This window comes from Geotrypetes seraphini, chromosome 5, assembly GCF_902459505.1.
Source record: "Geotrypetes seraphini chromosome 5, aGeoSer1.1, whole genome shotgun sequence".
NCBI classification, from domain to species: domain Eukaryota; kingdom Metazoa; phylum Chordata; class Amphibia; order Gymnophiona; family Dermophiidae; genus Geotrypetes; species Geotrypetes seraphini.
In genome coordinates this window covers 190,853,200-190,869,759 of record NC_047088.1, presented here as the reverse complement: position 1 = coordinate 190,869,759, position 16,560 = coordinate 190,853,200, and the positions used below count along the sequence as shown (strand labels likewise).

Sequence of the window (16,560 nt, the reverse complement as noted above, 5' to 3'; positions counted from 1 at the left end):
CTGTCAAAAAACACACTATGCAAGATATGGGTATATTGACAAAATAGGTGGAATTCTGGAGTATATGAATGTATGTGCAGATATACACATACATATGCTAGTATTCTAACGTGTAAGTGTTGGCACCTACTTTATAGAATTACCCCCCAAATCCACAAAATTATGTTTTAAGTACTGCTGATGTTTACTTTAGTTCACTGCAGGCCTAAATAAAGAAAAGGTCTGAGAATAATGCTCAATAGTTGACAATATCTTGAAGAGCCAACCTTTGTTTGTCAAGACTTTGGTCGGAAATTGATGGCTTTGGTAGAACAAAGATGATTTCAAAAATACCATCGTGGAAGTGCAGACCAGATGTATTCCACTTATTAACAAAGATGAAAAGAAGAGAAAATGAGAGCCGGTGAGGTTTAAAGGTGAAGTGAAAAAGACTATAACAGCCAAGAAAACATCCTTTAAAGAATGGAAAAAGGATCCTAATGAAGAAAATAAGAAGAAACTTAAGCACTGGCAAGTTAGATGCAAAGCATTGATAAAGAAAGCTAAATAAGAATATGAAGAACAACTTGCCAAAGAGGCAAAAACTCATAGTTACAATTTTTTTAGGTACATCAAAAGTAGAAAACCTATGAGGGAATCCATGGGACCTTTGGATCATCAAGGAATAAAAAGTGCACTCAGGGAGGATAAAGCCATAGCGGAGAGACTGAATGAATTCTTTGCTTCGATCCTTATGAAAGAAGGTGTAAGAAATCTTTCTGAATTGGAAATGGTTTTCAAGGGTGATGAGGCAAAGAAATTGAAAGAAATTTCAGTGAACCTGGAAGATGTACTAAGCCAAATTGACAAGTTAAAGAGCGATAAAACACCTGGACCGGATGATATATATCCCAGGGTCCTGAAAGAACTCAAACATAAAATTGCTATCTGCTGTTAGTGATCTGTAAACTGTCATTAAAATCATCTAAAGTACCTGAACATTGGCCAGTTACACTGATTTTTAAAAAATGGTTCCAGGGGGGGATCTGCGGAATTACAGACCGGTAAGCCTGACCTCGATGCTGGGCAAAATAGTGGAAACAATTATAAAAAATAAAATTGTGGAACATGTAGACAAACATGATTTAATGAGACAGAGTTAGCATGGGTTCAGTCTAGGGAGGTCTTGCCTCGTCAATTTGAATGACCTCTTTGAAGGTGTGAATAAACAAGTGGATAAAGGCGAGCAGGATGATACAGTGTATCTAGATTTCCAGAAGTCATTTGACAAAGTTCCTCATGAGAGGCTCCTGAGAAAATTAAAGAGTCATGGAATAGGATGTAATGTTCAACTGTGGATTAAGGAACTGGTTATAGGACAGAAAACAGAGGGTAGGGTTGAATGGTCACTTTTCTCAGTGGAGGAGGGTGAATAGTGGTGTGCCGTAGGGATCTGTGCTGGGACTGGTGCTATTTAACTTATTTATAAATGATCTAAAAATTGGCAATACGAGCGAGGTGATTAAATTTGCAGATGACACTAATCTGTTCAAAATTGTTAAAACGCATGCACACTGTGAAAATCTGCAGGAAGACCTTAGGAAATTGGAAGACTGGCCGTCCAAATGGCAGATGAAATATAATATGGACAAATGCAATGTGAGGCACATTGGGAAGGATAAGCCAAATCATAATTGTTGGATGCTAGGGACCACCTTGGGGATCAGTGCTCAAAAAAAGGATCTGGGTGTCATCGTAGACAATACGCTGAAGCCTTCAGCCCAATGTGCGGCAGTGGCCAAGAAGGCAAACAGGATGCTAGGAATTATTAGAAAAGGGATAAGAACATAAGCAGTGCCTCTGCTGGGTCAGACCAGAGGCCACTCACGTGGCAGCCCATCAGGTCCAGGACCTCTATCTATACCCTTCTATTCCCTTTTCCTTCAGGAAATCATCTAATCCCTTCTTGAACCCCAATACCGTACTCTGTTAACAAGACTAAAAATGTTATGCCTCTGTATCGCTCAATGGTGTGACCTCATATTGAGTATTCAGTTCTGCTCTCCATCTTAAAAAAGATATTGCGGCACTAGAAAAAGTTCAAAGAAGAGTGACTAAGGGGATGAACTCCTCTCGTATGAGGAAAGACTAAAGAGGTTAGGGCACTTCAGTTTGGAAAAGATATGGCTGAAGGGAGCTATGTTTGAAGTCTACAAAATCTTGAGTGGTGTAGAACAGGTACAAGTGGATCAATTATTTACTGAATCAAAATTTACAAAGACTAGGGGACTCAAAGTTAGTTGTAGAGTAATACTTTTAAAACCAATAAGAGGAAATATTTTTTTCACTCAGAGAATAGTTAAGCTCTGGAACGCGCTGCCAAAGAATGTGATAAGAGCAGTTAACGTAACTTGTTTTAAAAAAGGTTTGGACAAGTTCCTGGAGGAAAAGTCCATAGTCTGCTGTTGAGACAGACATGGAACGGTAGCATGGAATGCTGCTACTATTTGGGTTTTTGTCAGGTATTTAGATTGGCCTCTGTAAAGTCGGGATACTGGGCTAGATGGCCCATTGGTCTGACCCAGTAAGGCTATTCTTATGTTCTTAAAGAACAGTACAGTGGTGCCTCGCATAACGGACGCCTCGCACAGCGAACGCTGCGCATAACGAACTTTTTGTCTTGCTCCCTATAACGAACTTCGTTTCACACAACGAAGTCACCCGAGGGGCCCGGGGGGGGGGGCGGAACTACTCTCGCCGCTTCCTAATGTGAGCCGGGAACAGCAGCACCCTCACCTTACCTCGGATGCCGAGTTTTCCGGCTTTCTTTTTCGGCCAGCCACACGCTTTCAGGGAGCAGCACATGCGCGCATGCTCTGTTGTTCAATCTTCTCCTCTGACGCAACCGGAAACCGGAAGTTGCAGGAGAGGAGAACATTGATCAACTCCAGCAGCTGCGCGTGCACAGCTTTTTGAGATCGTGCCGGGAGCCAGACCCGCTGATGCACAGCAGCAGTGAATATTGTGCAGACAAACTAACCTGCTGGTACAGCCGAAGAGGGAGGAAGGAAAACTGTTGAATTTCTTGGGGGAAAGATGAGGAGTTCTGGCCAGCAGGGGAGGGAAAGCTGGACAGTACGGGGGAGGAGCAGTAGGGAAGGCAAGAGATCACTGCCCTCTCCAGCCAAAATTTTCCTTTTCAGAGGGACCCCGACATGGCAGCCATTCTCACAAACTGCCTGCGGCTGCCCCGAAGTTTTCCCTCTGCTGCAACTTCCCGTTTCTGATAGGGCAGATCGCCGCAAAGGGAAAGCTTCGGGGCAGCTACCGGCAGTTTATGAGAACAGCTGCCATGTCGGGGTCCCTCTGAAAAGGAAAATTTAGGTGTTTAATAAAGAAGTTTGGATCGCAGGGCCCCTTAGATCTATGCTCCCCCCTCTTACGCCAGCCCTGGGACCCTTCTGACAGTTTCGGGCCCTAGGCAAGTGCAGAGCTGCACTCAAGTGGCTAAAGAGCCACATGCGGCTCGCGAGCCGCGGTTTGCCGACCACTGACCTAGGACAACTGGAGGGTCAGGTGATTTGCCTAGAGTCACATGGAGTTGCAGTGGGAACTGACCCAGTTCCCGAAGTTCTTAGCCTCCTGCAGATCGTGCGGCTGGGTGAGGGAGAAGGCTGGCAGGCTCTGCATGTGAGGTGAGGTGGAGGGAGGGAAATGTAGGGCTGCAGAACGAATTATTTTGTTTTACAGGTATTCTTATGGGACAACAGGGCTGCAGAACGAATTATTTTGTTTTACATGTATTCTTATGGGAAAACGCGTTTCACACAACGAACGTTTCACATAACAAACTTGCTCCTGGAACGGATTAAGTTCGTTGTGTGAGGCACCACTGTACAAGTATTATTATTTATTTATTTTAAAAATTTCTATACTGTTTAAAACGAAATGGTTTACACAATTACATAGTAAGTTTCATAGCGATATTTTAGCACCTACAAAATGGGAGAACAAGTTTAAAGGACCTAGTGACAGTCAAGTAACTTCTGCGACATATAGACCAAGACCCTTAGTCATATTATACAAATGATATAAATACAAAAGCCCCGATTCTATATGTCACATATTAAATTATAAAATCAGAACCTAGTTCAGCACTAAACTCGATTCTATAAAAGTTAGGCATACTTTATAGAATCACGTTTAGCGATGCTTAAACTGCATGAGACATCACTAGACATCCCAACTTTTAGGCACAGGGTTTTCTTGGCCTATATGCCTGCATCTAAGTTAGGCACACAATGGAACGCCTAAGTCAAAAAAAGGTGTTTAAGTCAAAAACATGCCCATGATCCACCCCCTAATCACATCCACTTTTAGACAGGCACTTTGGACTAGGTGCCTACTTGTTATAGAATCAGGGGCTAGATTCACTTAGCAAATCGATCGAGTACCGATCGGTTTGCGACCCCTTTACGACCCCGACCTGATTCACTAACCTTCTGGCTGCACCCAATCCGATCCACACATGCAAATGAGGGAAATGGCATGCAAATCTAGCAAGGCAGCGATTCACCAACATTTTTCAGGCACACCGACTGGGCTGGCCGATCCGAAACCAAGCAACTTTCCTGCTCTCTCCTGCACTGAAATACCAGCCCTGCAGCCCTGAAAATCCCTGCTTGCATCTGACCATGGATACGAGAAACTCCACTGTGGGTACAAATGCTGCCCCGACTCTCCTGCTCTCTGCCGCCAGGAAGGGTAGAAGAGAGCAGGAGAGTCGGGGCGGGTTTCCTGTTCAGTTCTGTAGTCTGGCGGTCCCCCCCTGCTTCTAGGCCGCAGCGAGTACCAACTGGCTCTCCTCACAGGTCGCAGCCCAGCACCCCTGGACCTTCGGGAATTCAGCTAGCTAATTTTCTTTTTTGCCCTGCCTGCTCTTCCTTCCTGCATTTGTGACATGGCACCACAGAGGTGGAAGACTGCTGGCTGCTCTCCCTGCTCAGCTGCCTGTTTAAAAAAGGAAAAAAAAAACCCACTCTGCCGTGCCTGGAGGTCTAGGTTAGAGGTGGTGAAACATTGTTCATATATAAAACACTTTGTAGAAAGAGGAATTAAAGAAGTGGATCATTTTGTGTTTTCAGACCTATACTGGAGGTATACTAGTCAGGATTACCACAATGAATACACACAAGACAGAAAAGCATACATTCATCTTATTCACATTCACTGTAGCAAACCTGAAAATGGTTAGGTTTGCCTCCCAAAAAGGTCTGAAAAGAGATGCATTAAAAAACATTTAGAGGCTGATGCAGTAAGCTTACATTATAGTCATGCACTGACATTGTGCACACCTTCCTAATGCAAAATTTAAGTTCCGCAATAAACAAATGGCATAAAAATTATCACTGCAATAAAACAATAAAGTGCACAGTATCAGAAAAACAGTGCAGCCCATCAAGGTAATATCTAAAGATTAGGTTCTTTTATCTTCTTTCTTGTAAACTCACTCTCATGTCACGAGAGTGCTTGTAGGAAGACGCATTTACATAATTTTTCTAACCCTCCCCTCTTCCCTCAGGATTGCCCTCTGATCATCAGTTTGTGCAAAAGCAGACAGTCACACCTGTAGAGAACATAGACAAAAGGGAGGGGTATGGGGAAACTCCCTTGGAAATAAGTCTAATCTGCTCATAACAAGAAAAAAATGTAACAATTCTAAACAATTGAAACAGGTTATTAAACACTATAAACCTGAAAGAAACTGTGCTATAAGGAGACACAGCCTGCACAAACAGAGGGGGGTGCTATAGCTGGGGACCACCAAAGCAAAGTGCTTAACATAATCAGATGGTACTCTTACAAGGGCTGGTCAAGAAACCGTAAGTCTAGCCTACCAATACAGTGCTTAACATAATCAGATGGTACTCTTAGAAGGGCTGGTCAAGAAACCGTAAGTCTAGCCTACCAATACTTATCAAGGCAGACAATCAGCGAAATCAGCAGTTTCCAGGATGGGTTCCAGGAATAGAGCATGGATTTACAAGAAAGAAGATTAACAAAGGTAAGAACCTAACCTTTTGTTCTTGTCCAGGGACTGTACAAGTGGGACATAACAAAGCAGTCCTGTAAAGTCAGGGTGGGACTGAAGAGCCTGCTGCCAAAAAAAGAGGAACCAAAAACAGAAATCCTGCTTAGCCACCACATCAATTCAGTTAAAACTTGGTAAAAGTATGCAAGAAGGACCAGGTAGCAACCCTGCAGTTCTCCAAAGAGATCGCCCATGATTCTCCCCAAGGAAGAAATGCCTGTAGTAGAATGAGCCCTCACAGAAAGTGGAGGTTTCTTTCTAGCAGAAATAGAGACGGATGAAATAGCCATACAGATCCATCTCGAAATGGTGATTTTCGAAGCCAGCCTGCCCTTCCGGGCAGGACCCACCAGTACAAAGAGGTAATTGGATACCCAAAACTTGTTTGTGACCTCCAAAGTACCGCAACAAAAGCCTAAGCACATCCAATGACTTCAGCATTTGGTCCTGCTTTCTCAAACCTGAGGGAGTAACGGTAGGCAGCTGGACCTCCAGGTTGATATGGAAACTAGAGACCACCTTCAAAAGGAAGGAGGGCTGACGAGCCAGCGATCGGAGAACTAGATTGAGATTCCAAGTCAGACAGGGCAGCTACAGCAGGAGCTGAAGCCTCAATGTTCTCTAAGAAAATGGACAATGTCCGGATGAGCAGCCAAAGAGCCTCTCAGAGGCTTAGGGCCCAAACAAGAGAGACCGGTCATCTGAACTCTCAGAGAGCTGACAGCAAGGCTCTTTTCCAGTCAATCTTGAAAGAACACGAGAATCAGAGGTACTGACGGTAAAGTCAGATTTTGTGCTTCTGGATGCACCACAATTGATAACATCTCCAAGCCTTGTGTAAGCTGCCACAGATTATTTCTTTTTGCTGCGCAAGAGAGTAGCTATAATGCCTGAAGAATAGCCTCTGTGGACTAAGGCCTTGCACTCAACAGCCAGGCCATAAGACCAAAGTGGTTGAGATCCTGGAGCACAAGCGGGACCTACATAAGGAGATGAGGATGAAAGGGAAGCCTGAGCCACCAATTCAGATGCAAACAAACGAGGTTGGAATACCACGAGTGTCTCGATCAGTCAAGTGCCACGAAAACCACATGACCTCTGTGCATCTTGATCCGTCTCAGCAGATGCCCTATCATAGGCCATGGGGGAAAGACAAAGGAAGGCCCTCCAGCGGCCAGGGCTGTACTAGCACATCCAAGCCTTCACTTCCTGGCTTGCAACGGGGGCTGAAGAACCAATCCACCTTCTTGTAGGCTGATCCCATAATGCCACAATGCAGCTGAAGGCTCTCAGGGACAGGGACCATTCCCCTGGATCCAGAGTCTACTGTCTCACTTGTAGAAAAGCAACTGGTGACCAGAGAGCAGTCCTGAGGTAAGAGGGGAGGGTAAGAAAAATTATGTAAATGAGGCTTCCTAAAAGCAATCTCGCGACATGAGATGCACAACCCACTTCTCCAGGAAGAGTGGAATTGTACAAGAAACAGACATATGCACTCAGAAGTAAAATGTCTCCCCCCCTGTCAGGGCACATATAAGGTATTGATTACCACACTGACAGGATGGGAGACATTAGAACCCCCTCCCAGACTCCATATCCCTTCTCCTCAAAATTAACCCTGGTCATCTAGCAGTCCCACCCATACCTGCACCTTGAAAATGGGAGGCAGGAGCAATGCCCACTTGCTCCTGTCTCTGCACCATTTTGCAAGATGGCAACACATAAACCTGCACAGTGCATCTAAGATTCATGTGCGCAATTGTTCTGCGCTGAAATGTCTGCGCGTATTTGACTGCGCGCATTTGTCTTGCACGAATTTGACTTGCCACCAAGATTCACTGCAAGGAGTCAGTCTTCCAAATAAGGGAATTATTGCTGTATTTGGCAGACTTACACTACACAGAGTGTCCCATAATGCACCAGCACTTAGCAAGATGACAGAGCAGAATCAGGGATGCATGCGCATTACAACTGTCATCTATCTTCAAGGTATGCAGGGAGGAGGGTGAAGAGTCCAGGAGCTTTAGGTGATCACTGTCTGCTCCTTTTTTAATCTATGCTCTTAAAAAGATATCCTCCATTCATCTTCTGACTAACACCAAGTCCTGGCATTGTGCTCAGTCTTTCAGTCTTCTGTGCATTTCCCTGCTTCTGTGAGGAATAGTTAAATTAGCCTCATTACTCCAGCACCAGTGCTCTAGCTGAAGCAGGCTGTGAGGTTTGGCGGCAGGAAACATACTATTCAAGCACTAGGAGCTCTTGTGGACTCAGGTTTGATCTTTAGGGGGCACATGCAAGAATTGGTTTGAAAGATGTTCTTCAAATTGCATTTGATGAGTAGGCTTAGGTCCTCTCTGTCTGGTAGTACCTTTAAAGCTGTTCTGCAGACAATTGTGTTAGCGAGTTTTGATTACTGTAATACGATACTTTTGGGTGTGCCAGTCTTAGACTGTGTGCACTACAAGTTGCACAGAATTCAGTGGTCAGGACGCTGTTCTGTCTGGGGAGACGTGAGCATGTGTCAGAATATTATGTTACATTGTATTGGCTGAAACTAAAAAGCACAGTTACTTACCGTAACAGTTGTTATCCATGGACAGCAGGCAGATATTCTCACACATGGGCGACGTCACCGACGGAGCCCCGCAGTGGACAGCCTCGAAAGCAGACTTGCCTGAAGATCTTTCTAAGAGCTTCCGAGTGCTGCACTGCGCATGCGCGCGTGCCTTCCCGCCTGAACTAGGGGGTGTGTCTCTTGTGAGGATCCTCAGTTCAGATACCTAGTTAAGAAGCCAACCAGGGGAGGTGAGTGGGCTGTGAGAATATCTGCCTGCTGTCCCTGGATAATAACTGTTAAGGTAAGTAACTGTGCTTTATCCCAGGACAAGCAGGCAGCATATTCTCACACATGGGTGACCTCCAAGCTAAGCCAAATGGGATGGAGGGAAAGTTGGCAATTTAAGAAAAAAGATTTTGCAAAACAGATTGGCCAAAATGGCCATCCCTCCTGAATAAAGTATCAAGACAGTAATGAGAGGTGAAAGTATGAACCGAAGGCCAAGTGGCAGCCTTGCAGATTTCCTCAATAGGAGTTGATCTGAGGAAAGCTATAGACGCCGCCATAGCTCGAACTTTGTGGCCCGTCACTCGACCCTGCAGAGGAAGACCAGCCTGAGCATAGCAGAAAGAGATGCAAGCAGCCATCCAGTTGGAGATGGTACGCTTCAAGATAGGACGTCTCAACTTATTTGGATCAAAGGAGATGAAAAGTTGAGGAGATGTTCTGTGAGGTTGAGTGCGTTGGAGGTAGAAAGCCAAGGCACGTTTGCAGTCCAAAGTATGAAGTGCCGCTTCTCCAGGATGAGAATGAGGCTTTGGAAAAAATACTGGCAGAACAATAGATTGATTGATGTGAAATTCTGAAACAACTTTAGGTAAGAATTTAGGATGAGTACGGAGGACCACCTTGTCATGGTGAAAAACTGTGAAAGGTGGGTCCGCAACCAAAGCTTGTAACTCACTAACTCTTTGAGCAGATGTGAGAGCAATCAGGAATACAGTTTTCCAAATGAGATACTTGAGGTGAGCTTTGTCAAGTGGTTTAAAAGGAGACTTCATCAGTTGAGCCAAAACAACATTAAGATCCCAAACCACTGAAGGCGGTTTAAGTGGTGGATGAAGATTAAAAAGTCCTTTCATAAAGCGGGAAACCATGGGATGTGCAGAGAGAGGTTTCCCATCAAGAGGCCGATGAAAAGAAGCAATAGCACTGAGATGGACTCGAATAGATGTAGACTGAAGTCCAGATTGTGACAAGTGAAACAAATAGTCCAGCACATATGCCAAGGAGGAAGACATTGGCTGCAGCCGACGTGTGGAACACCAAGCAGAAAATCTAGTCCATTTCTGGCCGTAACACTGTCGAGTGGACTGCTTTCTGGAAGCAAGTAAAATATCTTGAACAGACTGAGAAAATTGAGGAGAGTCTGTTATGCAGAAAGGTACCAAGCTGTCAAGTGTAGAGACTGCAGATTGGGATGAAGCAAGGACCCTTGACTCTGATTGAGCAGAGAAGGAAAAACTGGCAGAAGTAGAGGCTCCCTGGTGCTGAGTTGAAGTAGAAGGGAGTACCATGGTTGTCTGGGCCACCGAGGAGCTATCAGAATCATAGTGGCATATTCCCTCTTGAGCTTGACAAGAGTCCTGAGAATCAGTGGAAATGGAGGGAAGGCATAAAGAAACTGATTCCTCCAGTCCAGGAAAAAAGCATCTGCCTCGAGATGTTGAGGAGAGTAGATGCGGGAGCAAAACTGAGATAGTTTGAAATTGAGGGGGAACGTAAAAAGGTCTATTTGAGGGGTCCCCCAACGAGCAAACACCTGACAAAGTGTGGGGGAATTGAGTGTCCATTCGTGAGGTTGCAGAAGACGACTCAATTTGTCCGCCAAGCAGTTGTGTTGACCCTGAATGTAGACAGCTCTGAGAAAGATGTTGTGATGAATTGCCCAATGCCACATCCTCAGAGCTTCCTGACAAAGGGAGTGAGAATCCGTCCCTCCCTGTTTGTTGACATAATACATGGCCACTTGATTGTCCGTCCGGACAAGAACCACTGTGTCGTAAAGAAGGTGTTGAAAAGCTTTGAGAGCATTGAAAATCGCTCTGAGTTCCAACAGTTTGATGCAACACCGACGGTCTATTGAAGTCCACAGCCCTTGAGTACTGAGCTGGCTTGGTGGCAGCAGGAGTTTGTGACTTTTGTTGACGTGGCTGCTGCTGAGGACGGCGAGGTGGAGGCTTGGAAAAAGCAGGAGTTGTTTTCTGAGGGTAACGACGTGGAGTTTGTTTATATGCCCTAGCTGGAGTAGTCTTGGGCTTTGGTCAAAGCAGAGCAGCAAAAGAGTGCTCATGTTCAGAGAGGCGCTTAGTAGCTGCTTCAATGGGGTCATCAAATAGCTCATTCCCTTGACTAGGTAAGTTTGCCAAACGATCTTGAAGATTGGGGTCCATGTCAACAATGCACAGCCAGGCTAATCTATGCATTGCTACAGCAAAAGCAGAGACACGAGAAGATAATTCAAAAGCATCATAGGAGGCTTGGAGCATAAAGAGTCTCAATTGAGAAAGAGTCTTAAGGATTTGCTTAAACTCAGGAAGACGCGATTTGGAAATGTCAGGATAAAAGGAAGGCAACAGTTTCAGAAAATGATTGAAATAGTTGGTGAAAGTGTAGTTATAATTGAGAACTCTGTTGGCCATCATAGAGTTTTGATATAAACGACGACCAAATTTGTCCATGGTACGACCCTCCCTGCCTGGAGGAACTGCAGCATAAATCTTTGAAGGATGGGCCTTTTTCAAAGATGACTCCACCACCATGGACTGATGAGAGAGTTGAGATTTTTCAAACCCTTTACAGGGGACAGTACGATAACGTGATTCCAGTTTGGATGGAATAGCAGTTACAGAATAGGGAGTTTCCATATTCCGAATGAAAGTCTGTTTAAGTACTGGAGTGAGAGGCAATCTCAAAGACTCTTTAGGTAGATGAGAAAGTTCCATATCCGCTAAATATTCAGGAGTATATTTGGAGTCCGAATGAAGATCCAGTTTGAGGGCTTCTCCCATTTCAAAAATGAACTTAGCAAATGAAGTAGACTTGGACGAGGAGGTCTCATCTGGAGATGGACTACGAGACCGAGGAGCCACAGAATAGGAAGGGGAAGCTTCCCGAGAGTATTGAGACAATGGTTCAGATTCAAGACGCATGGTAACTGAAGAAGCTGCACTGTCAACATGAGGTGGAGTCAAAGAATGTCTACGTTTCAGACTCCGCAATGGTGAAGTTCCCGGTGTCCGAGGCAGAGAATGGGTCGAGGCAGGCGGAGAAGAGTCTCGGATAGCTGACTTCGAAGGAGGAGTCCTTTATCTGGATGAACTTTGAGTCGAGGCAGTCAGTATACGAAACTTGTGCTTGGATTTGGAAGAGCGAGGCAGAGAAGCCTCGGTGTCCATGGAAGTGGATTGTACTGCAGAAGACTCTCGTTGAAGCTTGGAAGCAAGATGCCTCGAATGCTTAGAACGATGCTTCGAGCGAGGCAACACTGGAGGCTCAGGTGAAGAATCACTGGAGGAGAGCCACTTCGAAGTACGAGAACTGCCTTGAGACACGAGGACTGGAGGATCAGGTTGGCTTCCAGGCTGGTCTACCCGAGGCAGAGTCAAGGACGGAACCAGTTGAGCCACGATGGAAGATATCTGAGTGGTCAAAATGGACTTCAACATGTTCTCAAGCGTGGGCACCGAGACACACGGATCTGGTCTTGTAGATGCAGCAGTGCGCTCCAAAGAGGGCGACCTCGAAGATGAGTATTTTCTTTTCTTGGAGGCACGCTTAGAAGGAGGTCGTGAGAACTCTGGAGGCTTTTTAGGAACGGTACCTGAAGGAGAGATAGGAGACTTACCCAGCGAGGCTGTCTTCACAGGAGGTATCATTGAAGCCTTCAAGATCGAAGCTGACGAGGTCAAAGGCTTCGCAGGAATGGAAGCCGGAGTCGAGGCCTTCGAGACCGGGGCTTCCATCGAAGTGGGGGTCGAGGCCTTCGAGACCGGGGCCACCGTTGGGGCCGAGGTCAAGACCTAGTCAGAAGACTGCTCCATACCGCCAAAATGTTGGTGAAATTAGTCACACAGTCGATGAAAAGCCCGAGTCTGAAGAATCCAACAACAGTGACAATCATCAGGCGAATGACTCGGGCCCAGACAAGAGATACAACGGGAGTGAGGGTCGGTAAGAGAAATCACTCAACTACACTGGCGGCAGCGTTTAAACCTGGTAAGAGGCCAGGACACAGAAAAAATAAAGTCCGTGTCAAACGATGCGAGTGGTTGGGCCTAGGCCCAAGGCCTGCCGACCGGACGAAAAGGAGATGATGAAAAAATGTTATTTTTTTTAAAGAAGCACGAACGAAAATAACACAGCGACCGAACTACGAAGAATAAGAAACAGCTGCGGTGAAGAGAAGGCTAAGTGCTGCAGAGCTGAAAAGAACAGGGGGCTCCGCAGAAAACTTTGAACTGAGGATCCACACAGGAGACGCGCCCCCTAGTTCGGGCGGGAAGGCACGTGCGCATACGCGGTGCAGCACTCGGAAGCTCTTAGAAAGATCTTCAAGCAAGTCTGCTTTCGAGGCTATCCGCTGCGGGACTCCGTCGGTGACATCACCCATGTGTGAGAATATGCTGCCTGCTTGTCCTGGGATAATTTAGGATTTGTTACAAACTGTTGATAATGGTCTGTGTGTGCATAATATGGCACCGAAGTATCTGGTGGAAGATATTCTGCCACATGATCCGCCTCTATTGCTCATGCAGATTTACATATTCCAACTGTTAAGGAATTACATTTACAGATGTCCAAGGACAGTATATTTTCATGTATAGGTCCCAGTGAATGGAACAAACTTCCACTGAATATTTGTCAGCAGCATAATTTGCAGAATTTTTTAAAATTGCTGGAAAAAACACCCCCTCACCCCTTTTTTGTGAAATGAAGTATGGAATTTAAGCTTTGTATTTGGATATAGTGATATAATGCAGGTCACTTTACTATTTTATTGTTTGTATTGGTCATTGAATGTGTAGTGTTTATGTATGTATCTGCTGTGACACGCCTTGAAAAAGGCAGGATACAAATAAACTACCGTATACTGTAAACTATAAACTACTTCAAAAGCTTTCTCTAGTTTTCACTTATGATCAGCAGGGATGGAAAAAGTCCTAGGTGCTAGGTCCCAAGCTGGAGAGAAGAGAAGAAAAATACCTTCTAAAAACAAAAACAGGTTGTGGTATCACCAGGACAGGCTTGAGAAATCTGAACATGACAAGAAAATGCTAAATTATAACAAGAAGCTAGTTTTACAGCAGATGATGTTGTCACCATACTTTTTATGTGCTAGGACACTAGTTTCTCTAGAATGTCCTAGCATCCAGCCAAACAAGTTTTAGGATATCTGCATTGAATATACACATGATAGATCTGTGGATAGTCCAATAACCCAGAGGTCCTTCCAGGATAGGAGTTTTACCAGACAGAAACCTGCAATCAAATTCTGCTTCTAGCATGTAAGCTTCCAATAAAAGATTTAAATTGACTACTAAGGCTAATAACCCCTCTTTTAGGCATAAAAGAGAAAAGAACTTTGGGCTAGATTCACAAAGCAAACCGATCGTGTACCGATCGGTTTGCGACCCCAGCCCGATTCACTTACCAACCATCCTCCAATCCACGCATGCAAATGAGGGCAACGGCATGCAAAGTAGGCAGACGCCTTTCACTAAACAAAACTCTGCAACACCAACTGGGCTGGCCGATCAAAAAAAAAGCGACTGCTGAGGACCAGTCGCTGAAACCCTTTGCAACTGCCCTGCCTTCTGCCGCCATGCTTTCTAACCTGTCAGTCCCGATCTCTTGCAGCCCCGAAGGCACCTGCCTGCCTGTCCCGAACCCGAACCCCCTGCCTGCCTGCCCCGACTCTCCTACCCTTCCCCGCACTGGAGATTTCCAATGAACTTGTGGGGATGCTGAATGCCGCCCTGCTCTGCCCCAAACTCTCCTGCCTGCTTGCCCCGACTCTCCTGCTCTCTGCCATCCTTCCCTGCAGTGCAAGCCCGTGGTTTTAAAGCGGGGCTGCAGTTTAAAGTTAAAAAAAAAAAAAGTCACGGCTCGAACAGGTCTGCGCATGCACAATCCGTGCAGGCAGATGGGGGATGTTCCTCAGATCGCCCCCATCTGCATATTTTAGGTTCCTGAATTCATCGGACCTGCCCAAAATCGGAAACGGATTGTTCCAATTCGGGCAGGTTAGTGAATCTAGCCCTTTATTCATTAAAGCCATTACAAAAGGAGTTGACTTGTCATGAACAGTATTTACTAATCAAAGTACAGTTTAATGCTCAGAATGTCTTGTAAAGATTTCCTTCCAGAAACATATACATACAGAATATTTTATAAAGTACAGTAGTAATTCATACCTATCCTCAGGAGAGGAACTTCTGTGCCGAGTGCTACGACCATCTCTTTTTTCATAACTGGAAGTCTGCTTAAATAAAAAAAATAAATAAATTGTAGGTTTTTGTTTTAATCATCAACATTTACTACAATAAAAATATTAAAAACCTATGCTACTGCCACTGCACATTGAGCAGAGTATTTAAATATATCAACAATATCTAAAACCTTTTCAGGGGCGTAAATCTTAATGCAGAACCTTGCATCATGTGGATATAGTTTGGTTTCCTCTTCTCTACTTTGCACTTACATTAACCCCCATATTCTATATTCAGCGCTTTGAATTGCATATGCAAATCTGGGTGTGTTATTTAATTAAACTGTGCAATTTTTAGCACTTTTTATAGAATTTGCAGGTAAATGCCTAACAACATATTCTAGGAACAATGAGTAAGAAAATGGTTCCCAAATGTGTTCTCACATGGCCAAAGCCTTGTTGTTCTGAGTTGTGAACTCTTCCATATTAATCCACTTATAGGCAGGTAGAACAGTCTCCAATTTCCAGGTGGCAGCCAGGATGAGAGAAGCTGCATTGAGACAGTGTTGAAAAAAAAAAAAAAAAAAAAAAAGGGACACTGCTACCACTATACTGTACCTGGAAATGCCGAGGTGGAAGGAGGGGAGGAAAGCCTGCTGTTAATGCTGGCTGCTTTCCACAACCTGACCAAACTGCCCATTATCTTCAGGCTGTAAAACCTAGGCACCAGGTTCTACATCCTTGCATATGCTTTTTAAGAGGGTTTCTACTACTCATTTAGCATATCCTTTCTTCCTTAACATGCTCCTCTCAATAGCCAACATACTAGATCTTCTATAAGAACATACCTCTGTCGTAACAATTTTTTCTGATTTGACACATGAAGCGTGCTCCCTACTTAGCTTCCAACAAGCTCCACTTACCATGGGCAACTGACCAAGATTTGGGCCACCAATATCATTTGTTCATATCAACCAGTCATTCAAACAGAGTAAGACTTACCGTTACTCCTTTTCATAGAAAAGGGCCAAAATGTCTCATTCACTGCTAGATCCTTCTACAGGGATTATGAACAGTACTGACTGACCTTATAGAAACATGATGGAAGATAAAGGCCAAACTGCCCATCTGGTCTGTCCATCCGCAGTATCCATCATCTCTTCCTCTCCCTAAGAGATCCTATGTGCCTGTTTCATGCTTTCATGAACTTAGACACAGTCTTTGTCTCCACTACCTCTACCGGCAAACTATTCCACACATCTACCACCCTTTCTGTAGAAAAGTATTTCCTTAGATTACTCTTGAGCCTATCACCTTTTAACTTCAGACTGTGCACTCTCACTCTGGAGCTTCCTTTCAAATGAAAGAGATTCACCTCATCCACATTTATGCCACGTAAGTATTTAAACATCTTGGTAGGTTTGAGCCCGTTTTGAAAGTTTC

At 44.8% G+C, this 16,560-nt stretch overlaps 1 protein-coding gene across 3 annotated transcripts in view; it reads right to left on the bottom strand.

The window, feature by feature from the left end:
• Positions 1-16,560, bottom strand: part of CWC22 (CWC22 spliceosome associated protein homolog) — a 136,183-nt gene that overhangs the window by 98,971 nt on the left and 20,652 nt on the right. For 2 of the 3 annotated variants that reach the window (XM_033946516.1, XM_033946514.1), the window contains exon 2: positions 15,104-15,171. In XM_033946516.1, coding sequence (XP_033802407.1) covers positions 15,104-15,171 — 68 coding nt within the window. The remainder of the gene's footprint in view (positions 1-15,103; positions 15,172-16,560) is intronic. The other variant, XM_033946515.1, reaches the window with a different exon arrangement.